Consider the following 15,993-nt stretch of genomic DNA (forward strand, 5'->3'; position numbering starts at 1 on the left):
CTGTTTGCTATGAGTCTCTGAGATGTCTATATAAGTATATTATTGGTATCTAATTGGTCCTTATGCTTTACTAAAATGGAATTAATGTAAGTCAGAGCACTATAAAAAATACAAGATAATAAATAACAAGATAATAGCATTTCTGTCCAGCTAAGTTGATAAATATTAGTCATTTCTACACACAGGATTTTCTTCAGTGGACCCCATGATGGCAAAAAGTCACTATGACCACCACAAATAATATATGACTGATTGATGTGAAAAACAGATCATGACACTTTGAAGCTTTACGCTCCACATTACGTATGATACCAATAAGAAGAGAGAGGTGTTTCAAACCTTTATGATTTTGTAGAGAATAGATGGAGGGAAAAATAGAGGTTTGTCTCTTAAAGCCCCGGAAAAGCACCTTAAAACAGGACGGGATCTGTAAGAGTGTGTTTTGTTTTCCATTAGAGCACCACCCATGTTCAAAGGGTCTAATTATACACCACAAGAGCTCGACTCACAGTGCACAGCATTTTTCTTTACATCAATCGGAACAAAACGTTTTATGTACTGAATGTGACCACTTAGTTTTACTGCGCAGGGCAGCTACAGTAGCCAACGTGTGAAATGTCCCTGCCCGTGTGGAAAAAACAGACAGGCTTTGTCTCATGCTTAGGTAAAGAGAAAATTTTCCAGTGCTGAATTTTTTATTATGAAATTGGGGCTCGTGAGAGAGAGAGAGGGCCGAGCAGGCAAGACCTTGTCACAGTGAGTGATATTGTTTGTGGACAGACTTAGCGAGGGAGTGTCTGTCAGCTTGAAGACGTGACAGAGCATGCAGTTTCTCTCGGGGGATTCCCAGCATCATTTCAAATACTTTTGACTTCAGCTGTTGTGATAACTTTAAATGTGGGAAACAGCATTACTCCAAAATTGTTGTCAATAGCAAGAATCAAAATGTTTCTCTTAAAAACAACTAGAATATTATTTTGCATAATAAGGTGCCAAACAGAGATCCCTAGTAGCCTAATGAGTCCTAATACCTGGAAATTTGCCAGCGTTTCAGCCCCTCTTTTTCACTCGTCCCAAAGTCAATGTTGTTTTTTTTGTTTATTTACAAGTCAAAAGGCTCCAGTCCAAGTGAAGTAGCAAGTCATGGGGGTTAAAGTTCAAATCAAGTTTAAAGTCTTTTTTGATTTTAAGTAAAGTCTTAAGTCATCAATTTCCTGACTCTAGCCCGACTCAAGTCTAAGTCATGCAACTCAAGTCAACACCCCTGCTTATTAACACATTATATCCTGTTTGTACAAAAATCTAAATGTAGCTATAGACAACAAATTGTCTTTTTTTTTTCAAACTTTCAAACTTTTTTTTGCTAACTGTAGCTTCACATTTAGCATACAGACCTCAGAGTCGTATCAATCATTTCATCTAACTCCCCCCAAGAAAGCAATTAGGTGTATTTCCCAAAATGCCAAAATATCCCTGTAATGTTTGGGTCAAACTGACGCTTAACACATCCAAACACATGACTGATGCAGCTGACCAGCTGTCAGTGCTGTTGATTGATGCTTGATGAGTGAAGCTCACACAGCACATTCACCACTGATACATCCGCTGAGTAAGATGAAGTCTTCAGGACGTATTGATCATTAATCAGTTTCACTTTAACAACATGCTGCAGCACAAACAGAAAAGCCCTGATTACACAGACATTCAACTGACTGCACCGGGTCTTTAGTGTGATTAAACAAAGGGAAGAACTGTAGACGGCAAAATTTCAGTATCTTAATTATTGATTTAAATAGCTTCATAATAGTGGTTCAATCACCTTGAAATCACCTTCAAGTAAGTATATGATGTGCTAGTTATCCTCCTAATGATGATATTTTAATTAAAAACTCACAAGGACACGCAGGTTGTCTGTGTTTAAAGCCTAACTCCCATGTGCCGTCACTTGAGAGATTCCCTGGGAAATGATAGGGAGCTCAGTGAGAGGGAGGATCACAGAACGACGCGTAGATAGAGAGATCAAAACCTCCAAAATCTTCTGCCAGCTGCCTCCACCACACCCTCTCTCAACACGCCTCAGGGCCTCAGCGCAGAATATGTGTCCCCCAAAATCCTCGCCTCATGTTGTAAACAAACACGGGGCAGAAAATTAAAATGATAGATTTATTGAAATTGCACCGGATAAAAATAGGCTTTTAGATTAGACGATGGAGCAGTGAAAGTTCATACAGCGAAACCAGAAGTGACCAGTGACGACGTCTGCCAAGCAAAACAATACACCCACATCGCTAAAAATGGCATCCAGTGGAATCTGAACCTCTTGTGGGAATAAAATATGTCAAAATTTACTGTCCACGGTTAAAGCAAACACAGGAGCACTTTCCCATCTGCACGCAGAGACACTGTAATGTAAAGTAACCCTGAAAGGGAGCTTTTACAAACAGGAGCTCCCATTTAATCAGACAGCTGATGAATATCTCACAGTAAATCATTTCAAAACTGTTCATTCATAATGAACAGTCTCCAACTGGTGGGCTGCAAGAAACCACAGAAATGTTTTTCAATTATTTATTTTGAGAATTTCCCCCATAAAGAGTCAATTACCAGCCTGGTAAAATGGGCAACTGCCACAGACCAAAAGACGTCCCAAAAATCACTTGTGCACAGGAGTTCAATCAGTTCTGGTAAGTCGACTAATTTACACCACTACTGTAGAGCGTCAACTTGTTGCGCCGGACTTAAAGAAGGGGTTCCTTAGAGTTTGATGACTGAGTGCCCATTTAGGAAGCCAGCTTATGATTGAGGGCCACACTGGAAAAGTGCATTTGCAAGTTGTCCCCCCGAAATCTCTTACTTAGGCTCACAGCACTTCTTGACAAAACGCTGTAGCTTCCTACAAGATGTCCTCCCCAACCTGACAGATGTGTTAGGACGGAGCAGTTTGATGCAGTTTCCTAGCAGTGTATTAAATGTAAGCTTTTGAAATTGACTGTGAATGATTGAAATATAATGCATACATTTCATGTCATATTCGGGGGCTCCACAAAATGTGTCTGAGGGCCACCTTTGGACCGCAAGCTGCATTTTAAGCAGCAATGACTTAAAGAATAGGTTTATATTTTTCAAGTCTGTCTTAAAATAATACTCACATGCCTATATGGACATTTATTTTTCAGATACTTCAGTATTACTTCATTATTTCCATTTCTGTTACTTTATATTTCCATTACACCACACTTTCAAGGTAAATATTGTACTTTTCGCCCGACTACATATACATGATAACTTGAGTTACTTTGCAGATTCTGGTTAATAATGCAAAACACAATTAACAAATAAATTATGATGTGTTATTTGACGACACAGTAACACTTTATTGATCTCCGGTGGGGAATTCACAAGCTATCCTGCAGATAAATGAAGCTGTTAAAATAAACTCAACCTTTACAAGCTGCAGCATTAAAGTGATTTACACATGAATGCATCAAGAACTCTGATCTAATAATATACATTATCCTAAAATAGATCATACCATATAATGAGTGCTTTTGCTTTTGATATTTGAAGTAAATTTTGATGCTAATACCTTTGTACTTTTATTTAAGGAAAAAATTGAATGCAGGACTTGGTATTGTGGTGGTTCTTCTCTCACTCAAGTACAAGATCTGAGTACTTCTTACATTTCTCCTTTTAATACACTGTAGGCCAGTTTTATTGTTCCTCCAGTGGATCAAAATAACCTTCTTAAAGCAATTTAAATGCAAGTTAAGGGACACAAAATCCACAGCTAACAGCTGTCATGAGGCTTCAGTTGTCCAAGTTAGACAAATCAAGTGGTTATCTAACAAAGTTTTGAGTGCAAACTTCCCTTGTGGAAACACAAAGAGGACATTTTGTACTAAAAACACTTTGAATGTGTCTAACTCAGACTGCTGAAGGCTCATATCAGCTTCAGTTAAACTTTTTTGTGCATGTTTTCCAAATTTTAAAGCCTAGACTCATTCATATTCATTTATATTCATATATAATTTCCCTATTGTTAATAATTTAACATTATTGTTGAAGTTGTCCAACATAACAAATATCTGTGAACAATAATGAACAACAAACTCACATTTGATGCCAACACTGATTGTGTAAGTGCAACGGCCCACCAGCGTACACACTTTTGCTGCAAGCTGAGAAGTTTTAATGTCGATGCGTCTTTTATGGAAATGTTTTATTCTTGTTTAATTGTGTCTGTCTTAATTTTGTCTTATATCTGCTGGTGTTCGCTTAAATATGGATTCTTTCTGTGTTATTTGGAATTGAAAGCACTTTGCTTGCAACTGGAGGAGCTTAGCAACGGTGTTCAAATACGTTACTGGTTTCATCTAACACCTGAATGTTACTTGCTGAAGTTTTACCAACAGAAACATTGTGATTAAAAACAATAAATTTGACTGGCAGAACAGCTGGTTTATAGTTAATTTATCATTAAAATGTAAGAGAATGAAACGTTTATTTTCATACTTGTGTGACTAATATCAATTATCTATTACTGTATGTGTACTTTCTAATAACTTGTTTGTATCAACAAAAGGACAGCATCTTGTAAGGAGGCAACATCCATCACATTTTGAGACCCAGAAAGAGAAGGCAGATAAAACCGGCCCGGCTGTCCTCTCAGTCTTATCAATTATGATAAAGTATCTGCTGTCTATTAAAATCTCTCTGAGTACTCAACCTATAGCTTATCATCTACAGAGACTGTTTAATCTTACCCGTCTCCTGGCAGAGCTAAACATAGGCTACTGTTTCTAAAATAATCGCCACACTAGAGCGAGTGCTATGGGAACATTTCAATAATTAATTCAGGCTCTTTTTTCTCCCTCTTACTCAAAGACACGCACACGCTCACCCGACAGATCACGTGTCGTCCATACAAACACTGCATTTTCACAAATACCACAGCTGTTTGAGGTCTTTTAAATGACGTGCTTGTCCACTTTTAAATAGAGGCCTCAGAACCCCTCAATCTGCCCTAAATCGTCTGGTTGCCTCTCTGCAGCACTTGTGCCCGCTGGCTGAGAGCAGCAGCCTGCTGTGGTGTTGGGTTGGGCTGAGGACGGCCGTTCTGTGGGCTCCTCAGAGCAAACGATGCGTCACGTGGCGCATGTGGATTATGCCTGCATTTGCATCTGTGGAGCATGAATGTGTGAGTTTGTGTTTTAGAGGGAGAGCAGGAAGGAAAAAGGAGGGAAGGAATTGAAGGATTGTCGCTGTCTGGGGTTAAATGCCGCTCCGGCACCTGTTTGGCCTTGAGGCACAGGGCTTATATGATGCATGTCGGGGTGAATGGTGTTTGGGGACAGGTGTGCAGCTGGAATTCAGGAGCCTGGTGGGCAAAGAGTCAAACATTAACACTACAAGGGCTTGGATGTTTACCATGTTTGTAAGTGATGTTAAGACTGATGATGTTAAGACAAAGGTCCTCAAAACCATTTTTAATCATCAGCTACTTACTATGAGCGATGGGTTCCAGATACAAAGACATCATTTTCTGACAAATTTAGAACAATTTTGATCATTTTTAAATGATTTCTTTACTTTTTGCTTTTTTTTTTTTTTTTCTTTTCTCACTGGTTCGAAAGGGGCAAGACTCAGATGCAAAAAGCACAATGTCATGTATTTAAGCGCACCAATCAGAATTTCAGAATTTAGCAACAATATTTTAAGAGGTGAAGTCACTCTCTTTCAGGTGGACCACATTTTGGAAATAGTCAGTGATGAGAAACACTTTTTTTTTAATCTCGTTTGAAGAATTGAGTAACACATATGATGTTTGTTAATTCAAAAGGTCATTTTTCTAGTCAAGAAATTCACAGTTTGATGTGAAATTGTTGAAGTATAAGACTGTGAAAATACATAAGTAGTAAGACTACACAAGTCATGTAGGTAACACTATACCTCTCTACCCAAGGTATCATTTCTGACATTTTTTTCCACACTTGAACTTTGATTTTTTGTTCATTTAGTCTTACTATTTTAGATATATATGGAAATTTAAAATAATTATTGTAAGGGCCTTAAACTGCACTTTAAGATGTTTAAGCTATGATATATTATTTTTTAAAGAGCATCTTAAAAACATGACCATACTTTTTTGCATAGTTGTCATTACTGTAGTTAGGTAAGTCTGACATGTTAAATTCATTGAGTGTATTTTAAAATCTGTAATTCTGCTTTCATGTTGATTTATAGAAGACATTTTCCATTAAGCTGCTTCTAAGATGGCAGGACTACTGTGCTATTTTAAGAAAATCAATATTCCATAAATGTTAACTTTAAAGGGACAGTTCACTCATAAGCTGTGGATATTTCTGCCTTCTCTTTAATGTAATGGAACCAGATGGCACTCAGCTTGTGGTGCTCAAAGTACAAAAAAACAACAATTATCTTGAGTAACCAGGTCATGATTTCTGGAAAAAGATATGGCCGTTGAGTTTTTAAAATGTATGCCATCTAGTTCCATTATATTGGAGAGAAGGCAGACATCTCTACAGCTGATATCTCCAACACTCAGCGACTCACAACAAAACAATCCAGATTAAAAAATAGCGCTACTGGTAGGAGGAAAAATACATATTTTGAATTTGGGGTTTAATTGTCCCTTTAAACAACTATTTTCCCCTGTAAGCCAACATTGAAAGGCGTATTCCTGTGATTCAATATTCGCAAGAATGGAAAATAATGGAAAAAACTGACGCAGCAGTGGTTGAGATTTCCTGACCTTTAGCCTCTGTAGAGGTCAAGCTCTGCAAACACTAAATCCGATATAATCCCATCCTTGGTTAGACTCCCCCTGCCTTGTAAATGCCATTGAGGCCGCAGCCTCGAGTTCTTGATACAAGCTCTCTCTTATCAATGTGAAGTCTAAAGCTGAAGTGACCCTCGTGGCATCATCAAGATTTTTCTCTCAAAGGCCTTCAGAGCCACAGCAGACGTAGCAGAACTCGTTGTGATGGGTAAATTGATTTTCATGTGTAAAAGTGGCAGAGTGCTTCTCCAAGATCACTTTTTGATAAGAAAAGATTAGGATTTGTCACATTTTTATCTTACTTTTTCACCCTATCGTAAGTCTGTAAAAATAAAGTACTAACATGCTTCTAAACCCTCAGGACCACCTCACCCTTCTCTCCACTCCTTTTCTTTCTATTCCTGTCTTTCCTGCATGGGGTTGGATGCTTGATCTGCTCTGGAGAATCAGCGAGGGTTTGAACAAAGCCCCACATCAGAAACAAGTTAAAAGTAAAACTAGTGGCCTGGATACGTCCACTTCAGTCTCGCTGGTATTACCCACTCTCCTCAGAAGCGTCAAGTCACACCGCCTCAGAGTACGAGCCTGTCAGGGGCATCTGCTCCCTCACCTATCACTCATTTTTTGTCCCCATATCCCATATAAATGATTGAAACTGAGCTTTATTTTTCACGGTAAGTTTGGCTGATTCTCTTTTTCAGCCTCACATAAATGTTTTATATTACAGATAGAGGGAATAATATACCCTTCCTTTCATCTTTATCGCTTGTGTTCAGTGAGCTGAGTATTTTAGAGAACATTGTCCTCTTACTTGTCCTACCTCCTCTTTGTCTCGCTCTGTAGTGTGTATTTGACCTCCTCTACCTTTCAGCAGGTTTGAGTGTGCGTGTGCACTTGCAGCTGAACTGGCAACAAACCTGCAACCACAGCAAACGACTGGAGGTGAACGGTAATGAACTCATGTCCTCAGTGAAACACACCACGAGCGCTGAGGCAGGAAGACTCTCCGCTCCGACTGAATGCTGGGTAGAAAAAGCTTTAAAACATCTCCTGGCACAGCTGCAAATCAGGATGGCCCAAAAAGATGCCCAGTGTACAATTTAGCTGCCTTTAGAGGGATAGTCTCTAAAGCCTTTAAAGGGAAAGTCTCACCTAAAAAAAAATCAATACCATTTTGAATATATGCTATTTTGAGAGTATTTTCAGCACTTTGCGACAGCTGCTTCAGTTCCAGAACGGCTTGGAGGCAAACAGGGTGATATTCCTGCCTCAAACAGACAGTTTAAATGTGGCTACTATCTGACATTAAAGTAAGCTGTGAAAATGCATACACTTAAAGCGATATAAGTTTTTTTTATGTGGCTAAAATACTGCTGACCCCTCCAGAGCAGTACATTCCTTAGCGTCTGTGTCGGACTCTGGCTTGCTTCTCCAAACTGGGGGCGTGCCGACTGACATCTACCGTTACTAATAAAGGTCTACTCTCTATGGATAAATATAACATGCAACCCAACTTAAAAAAATGTGAACTATCCCTTTAACTGCTTCCCTGTTAGAACAGGTGATCTGAAAAGTAAAGCGGTGAAAATACCCTCAATATGGTGTAGACTTAATCTGTTAGGGATTGTTTTAAGTATCCTAAATATGTTTTATTTGCTGACCCAAACCACAGCAGTACTTTGCTGAGCTTCTGTGTCGGACTTCCGCCTGCCTCTCCAAACTGGGAGCTGTCGACCACCATCCACTGTAGGTAATAAACTGACTATGTAAAAGTAGCCCGTACAGCTTTGCTTCAAAAAATCTGAAGTGTCCCTTTAAGATGCTGTTGAGTCTCAATCTGACCTTTTTTTAAAAAGTGAGCTCAGAGATAAGGAGGAAGCGGTTACAGGCATGCTGACGGGTGCTAATCAGCCGGGACACAGATGTGGGAAATATCAGACTGTCTGTTCCTGGACGAGGACCTGCTCTGTGTCATGAAGCAGACCGACCAGACAGCACCCATGTGTGAAAGAGATGACCTCAGTCACACACTGAAGAGGCCCAAATGGAAAGTGGCAGACACACTGCTGTCAGGCCTGATAATGTCTTCAAATTAATCACCATAAGTGAATGCAACTAAGACATGTCATTTTAAATTGTGAAAAATTCAAAAGCTGTTTTTCAGCTCCGCCCGTCTCCCTCGAGCGGGCCCTAATTTGTCACAAAGCCAGCAAGCTCCTTAAGGGAAAGCCGATCCACCCGAGCCACGTTACAGCGTCTTCCTTTGCCTAACAAATTCCTACAAGTCGCTCACTCTGAAAGAAAGCATTGTGATTCAACCAAACATTCTCGGCTAGTGGAAAAGGGAAGTGGGAGTGCATGTGTCCCCGGCTGACTGCCCCACCACTTGTTCAAAAAGCTTTCCCGCCTGACCAACAGTAGGCTGACAGACCACAGGCTGGCCCATAGAGAGAGAAATGCTGCCTTCAAGTGCTGCTTGTAAAATGCACAACTTTCAATACAGCTGTGATGATTCTAAATCTCGGAGTACGCTGGACACAAATAATATGTTAGCCAGCTACATCTTAAGGTTGAAGTGTTCATGGCCTCTCCAGATGACCAAACTTTAAAGCATAGAGACAGGCTAATGAAGCAGACAAAAGAGAATATGGCTCACACATTTTGTACAGACTCCTCCAAGGCATTTATGATGTTGAGCTTTAAAAATGACAGAAGTAAGTCCAATTTTCAGTTTTGGAAATTATAAAAAATGGCAGATATGTTCCCCCAATTCCAATGTTGGAGAGGTGTGGGGGTCGCAGGAGTTTGTTTTTTTTTTTCTTACAAGCACTTAATTGGACGCATAACACATTCAAACATAAGTCCTTCAGCTGTGGCTGGTCTATTTTTTCCTCTCTGCACGTGGCTTCACGGCCCTCAAACAGGCAAGAGCTACTCAGAACTGTGTAAAAAACTGAAAAAAAAAACTAAAAACGAAAAATGACAAAAATGAATTCAGAAAGGAATGTAAAGCAGCAGAGCAACCTTGGGCATGTTTTTGTATTTCACATTAAAATAAATCAACCAAATCAGTGCATACCACATGCACTGATTTGGTAAAACGCTCCAGTTGGTTAAAAGCCGCATAACAAACCGTATTATCACCTCAATACACACACAATGAAAGTAAGCTGCAAAGATGGAGTCTGTGTGAAAAAAAACACACTCTGCTCCGCCTGCATGACATGTTGCAGCCATGCTCCATGTCTTTCATCCGACAGCCGATGTTCTTGTCTCTCCTTAACAACTCGACCCCATCTAAGCTTGGCCCAAAAAATGGTATTCAGGACAGCCCTAATAGTGTAGGCCTTTGTGTTGTCTGCCCCAAGTCTTAGGCTATGACATATAATCTGAGATATAAACTGGAGCTAATTTTAACGTACTTTAAAGTTATTATTGCTTTAGCTGTCATGAGGTAAAAACTAAAACGACCCTGCGATTAGTTTTTCATGGCACAAGTCTATGCAAAAAGATGCTTTAATAATTCAGAAAATAAGACATTTAAAGATGTCACCTTTTGCTTTCCATCAGATTAACTAATAAACCGTTAGGTCTGCTAAAGGGTTGATGTATCTTAAATAACTGTTAATTGTTTTTTTGAGGACAACTCAGGCGCACAAAACGCTGAAACAAGCATTAACCGACGCTTCAACTGTAATTAAACAACAAAAGTAAACAAAAAGCCTTGACATACGTTATTACTTTTGACATTTCCCACAGCACGTGAAGCAGCCACGAGGACACGTATCGTGGCGGGGGGCGGGGCGATGCAAATGAGGCAGCCGTTGAGTGAATAGACGCTCGCGGCGGCTGTAAGCGGAGCGCGGACCGGCAGGCAGGGACACTTGCTGCAGAGACAAGAGGCAGAGACAGTGGACACCGCTCCGGACAAACAACACAGATCACTTTCACTCGACCCACAACATCCGCTTCAATATGGCCTCAAAGTGCCCCAAGTGTGACAAGACGGTGTATTTCGGTGAGTAATGCCCGTTATATTTGATCTCAGCTCTTGAAATTACTTTTGGGTCATGATGGAGAAGTCCAGCCGAAAAGATCGCTGTTTTTGGACAACGTGTTTCACAGTTTTTTGTAAAGCTATACTGTCTTAATTTCAAATTTTAACGAATAGCGTGCATTTTCGGATGAAAAGCAGTTAATGATCATTCATTGAAAAAAGCATACGTTTCACACAACTACAATTGAGCTATGTTGAGTTTGAATTCACATTTACTAAAAAGCCCCACTTTAATAATGCAGTTCTGAACGTAAACAAAGACTTCTGGCTACACACATTTAATATTTCAAGTATTTTTGTTTTTGACAAAATTTGTATGATACTTAGTGTTTTAGTGGCGTGTGTTTGACAGAAGCTAAATATGGATCCATAAAGCTTTATATTGCTTGAGACATTAATGTTCAGTGGTGGGAAAAATGTAAACCCTTCCTACATTTCCCAAAGGAATTTCTAACAAAAGTAAAGTAACATTCCTTAGATTAGACATGTTTAAGGGGGAGAGTTGCTGGTAATGTAAATGATTCACAGAGACAAACTTTGGGAAAATCAAAAGCTGGAGAGGCAAATGGGTCAAAGTAAACAAAAGCCCTAAAAGCAAATATTCAACAAATGTATTATTTTTATAACATATAAAATGGATGATATTAAAACATGTTGTGTCTGCGTTAAACTCACAAAACTGGATGAATGATTTATCTTATTTGACACTGATTTTTGCCATTTTTAACTCTGTTGTCTTTGGTAAACATCCAAAGCTTGGCAGTTGGCTTTCTGATGGAGGCCGTTGCCAAGAGTGCAAAAAGTGCCATATGCTGAGATTGCCCACTCACGGAGGCGTGCGGCAACATCATGCTGCGTCAGTGAGATGAAAACATGTAAACATGCATCTCTTGCATCCTTGTACACAAATATGGGAAAACAACAACACCCACTTATCCACAGTCACACTTTGTCACAGTGGTGGCATCTAATATTTACTATAACAGATGTTTACAGTTTTAGAAATGTACACAGATAAGAGCAAAGCGGATTATTAAAGGAGCTCAGGCCATGAAGATAAACAAAAATTACACCCTGCTTTGAAAGCTGCACATGATGTGCACCCTGCTCTGTGTATTTTTAGGGAACATGCTGCTGCGTTGTTGAGTAATCCTGTGTTTATGTTTGGCTGCATGCTGTGAAAAAAAGGAAAGAAAAAAAGCGCTCTTTGGCGCTGATCTTTTCTACACTTCACAGCACACATCAGAGCTGTCACGGGGGTCAAAATCAATTATGTGAGTGGCTGGCAGTCCTCTTACGTAACACGAGTGGCAGCAAAACACCACAGCTGCTGCTCATCCTATGGGTCCCGAGAGCCATTGGCATGGAATACAAAATCTGTGCAAAATATGATTTCATTTCCTCCAATACAGATTTCATGCATGTCTGAGTGTTCATTTGCAGCGTAGCCTTAATTTGCTGCAGCGAGTGAGTCACAGTACCTCGGTGATGTATGTTATTTTTTTATGTAATGTGCTGAGATCCATCCATGTGGAGTTATTTTTGCTTGGGGTGTGTCTTATTGGGTGGAGAGCGCTCGGGGCTGAGTCGTTTTTAAGGATGATGAACGGCTACCAGGAATTAGCTGCGCACGTCAAACTGGGAGGATGGAGAAAGTGAGGGGAGGCTGTGGTGACAATATTGAAGTCACTGCAAGGCAGGCTGTGAAACCTGTGAGAAGGCATGGGAGAGGTCAGGAGAAAAGTCCCGCCTGTGCTACAGTGGTGGAATGTAACTGTGATGCACTCAAGTACCAATTTTCCGTACTTGTACTTTACTTGAGTATTTTCTCTTCAGGCGACTCTGTACTTCTACCTCACTACATTTCAGAGGGCAATATAGTACTTTTTAATAGCATATTTATCTGAAAGCTTTAGTTACTTTAGAAATTAAGATTTTCCATAAAAACAGTTTATAAAATCTGATGTTTTGTAATAAAGTAAAATTACCAAACTGTTTGCAAAAGTACAAATGCAACAATTAGTTGATTAATCAATAAGTCGATTGACAGAAAATTATTAACCAACTGTTTTGATAAACATTTTTTTTAAATCCATGTTTTAAAATAATTTTGGGGCTTTACTGGTTGTTTTTTAATATATTTTTTTACAAATTATTTTATTTATTTATTGTTCACATAATTTTAAGTTTTGGGGCATTTTTCCCCACTTTTAAATAATTTTGTTTTGTTTTTTTTTTTTACATAATTTTGTGTTTTGGTGTCTTTTTATTAATTAATTTTGAGGGTGTTTTTAGTTTATTTTTCTACTTGTTAAATAATTTGAGGGTTTTGTGGTGGTTTTTCCTTCTTTTTTATGAGGACTTTTTGGCTGTCTTTTTTTTGTATTTTTTATAATAATTTTGAGATTTGGGGGTGTTTTTTTCTATTTATTACATCATTTTGAGTTTTTTAGGTGAGTCCTTTTTTCTGTTCCTTTTTATTATTTAAGGTGTTGGCATTTGAAATTTTTCTGCATTGGGTGTACTGTACTGATTGCACCTGCTTATTTTTACTTAAGTAGCACTTTCAGTGCAGGGCTTTTACTTGCAACAGAGTATTTTCACAGGGTGGTATTAGTACTTTTACATCATTAAAGTATCTACATATTTCTTCCACCACTGCTGTGCTGCTGCCCACCGCCTGAAGCACCAACATAATGTTGGTGACGGATGCTGTAGAATGAGCTCAGCAGCTCCACCTACATACATCCTCCTCTCAGATACTTGGCTCTCAAGAGACGCCAGAAATCCTGTTGAGGTAGATTTTCAGGTCTGAGGAACAGCTAACGTTACGCAAATGAAACTAAGGGAAAAAAAATCCCTTGCTTCTGATCTACACCAGGACATGTGTTATTGATAGAGAAAATTGCAGATTTCCCGTCCCATTTTGCTCCCCTTTTTCCTTCTTGTGGTGGTGGTTTGTGGTGGAGCTATATGGAGCGGTGATTGGCCCACCCTGCAGTTAACCCACCTGGTCCTCCAGCTGGTATTGCCCAATATTGGATTCAGCAGGCAAAGCTTTTCAACACTTTTCTTTACAAAAAAGTCATTTCACATGGTGGCGGTGAGCCACAGACTGGGATGAAAAGTCTTTTGGTTTTGTTTTTATTATTTTTTCCATTCGTTATTTTAATGGACAGCTGTTTTATGGTGGTGATGGTGCAATTTCATCACCACTTAAGGCATGTGTTAACTGTTGCTGCCGTTCTCGTCGCTTCTGAAGTTTCTTAAAGCCCCCCTTCACTTAAAAGTGTATTTTTCTAATTTTTATGTCTCCTAAAATGTCTGGCCATGACTATACTGACTTGTATGCATACAAAGTTTGTCACTAGGGAGGACATATGTAACGGTGTATTTGGGAAATGATGACGTCATGTCCTCGATTTGCGCAAGCCCAGTGTTGTTTTGTGTAATAAGCATACGCCAGAAATAATAACAATGGTGGACTACTGCTTTTCTAATGTTTTGTTAGCACTGTTTGCTTCAGTGGCTACACTTTTAACTTAATGTTCATGCCACGCTTTTAGAGAGAACGGAGGGGTCTACTGCAACCAATATTTTTGCTCCATGTTAGCGCCCGAGGTGCCGAAGTCTGGCAGTTTTGGCTCAGGTCTGGTTGAACCTGCAGACGTTTGGAAACTTTCCAAAGAAAACTTTTGAATGTCCAGAACATCGCCTGTATGTTGAGCGTTTTTTTTTTCATTCTAATAATGAACAGGAATTGACAATATGATCTTCAACAGGTGTTTTGAAAAAGGTGATATTAGCCTGCACACTTAAGTACCTTTGTGACGAGGGACATACTGTAGGAGACAGCTCCCGTTGGTGAGCATTTGGCCTTGTTTTTGCATTAAAGTGTGGAAGAAGATATTTTCTAAAATTAAGGTCGCACTTTTAAAATGCTGGAAAAACTAATTTTCAATAATATCTGTGTATGTGTAGACAAAGTTTAGGATTTAAACATATGCCGGACAAGCTAGATTAGGTATTTTACTAACACAAAAGCCAATCACCGTCTAAAATAGGAAACATAATGACGGGAGAACAGACTTTAACACAACACGGCTAAAGAAACTTTACCATCCTGCGCTGAGCAGACTTGCAAAGAGAGCAAGAGTTAGCATTAGCATAGCAAAGGTTTTGGCAGATCTGGAAGAGTGTGCAGTTTTGGATGTAAACTGGACTCTGGAGCTTCCCTCCACTATCAAAAACCCATTGTAGCAAAAATGATTGTATGTTTCAAAACAATAAACACTGTAGGGACGGAGAGAATGGACGCCAATGACCAACACACTGATGAAACACCTGCCCAGCTGCTGTGTGATACATCAGGACAACTTATTCGAGACACGAACGCCATGATGTGTACGATCTATGCATGGTTTGGAAACTCAGTGAAGTCTGAGAAGTCTCACAGTGTCAATAACATCCTGGATACTGAGATCGGCCCAGAGTCTGACCCGAAGGTGAAGGAGACTCCCATCCTTATTGTGGAGATCTTTCTGCCTCACAGCTATGAAAGTTTGATCAATGTGCTGAACCAATGTTACTTTATTTCCATCCCGTATGAAAAATGCAAAAAGAGGAGGTTCTCTGGAAACGACATGATGCCAGACTCGTCCTTGACTGTCTGTTTGACTGTCACATCTGGCCCATGTATTTGAAACACAAGAACATCCAGCCACTGTAGCTTAGCCTACAAGCTAACAAACAACATAAATAAAAGATGCTAACTACACTCAACATTGTTATAAATCTACTAGTCGCCATTTCTGATCAACAACAAACTCCTCATCGAAGTCTGGGTCTGACCAAGCACCCAGGAAGTGTGCCAGGCTCTGATGCTAATTTTGTATAGTGGCCAAAAGTGGAATTACAGCATCCAGGTGAGTCACATGATGCAGAAAGACTTTTCTTGACTTACGTGGAAAAGAGATGTCTGTAAATCAGTGGATAATATTTTGTGAGCATCAAAACCGCTGCAAAACAACTCATTTCACTATTCAGATCTAAGCCATCCAGTTCGATAACATTTGGAAAAGAGCTGCAATATTAAACTTCTTAGACTGCCATTCAAGCTAGCAAAGAGCTAAACCGG

At 39.5% G+C, this 15,993-nt stretch overlaps 2 protein-coding genes across 4 annotated transcripts in view; one reads left to right on the top strand and one right to left on the bottom strand.

Annotated features, from left to right (window-relative positions):
- The window catches only part of mta1 (metastasis associated 1), a 166,690-nt gene that overhangs the window by 79,824 nt on the left and 70,873 nt on the right, over positions 1-15,993 (bottom strand). The window lies entirely within an intron of this gene.
- The window catches only part of crip2 (cysteine-rich protein 2), a 30,543-nt gene continuing 25,194 nt past the window's right edge, over positions 10,645-15,993 (top strand). The window contains exon 1 of the mRNA XM_042501275.2: positions 10,645-10,817. Coding sequence (XP_042357209.1) covers positions 10,775-10,817 — 43 coding nt within the window. The 5' untranslated portion in view covers positions 10,645-10,774. The remainder of the gene's footprint in view (positions 10,818-15,993) is intronic.

The sequence above is a fragment of the Plectropomus leopardus genome, chromosome 14, assembly GCF_026936395.1.
Source record: "Plectropomus leopardus strain MGB_pleo_1.0 chromosome 14, ASM2693639v1, whole genome shotgun sequence".
Classification (NCBI taxonomy): domain Eukaryota; kingdom Metazoa; phylum Chordata; class Actinopteri; order Perciformes; family Serranidae; genus Plectropomus; species Plectropomus leopardus.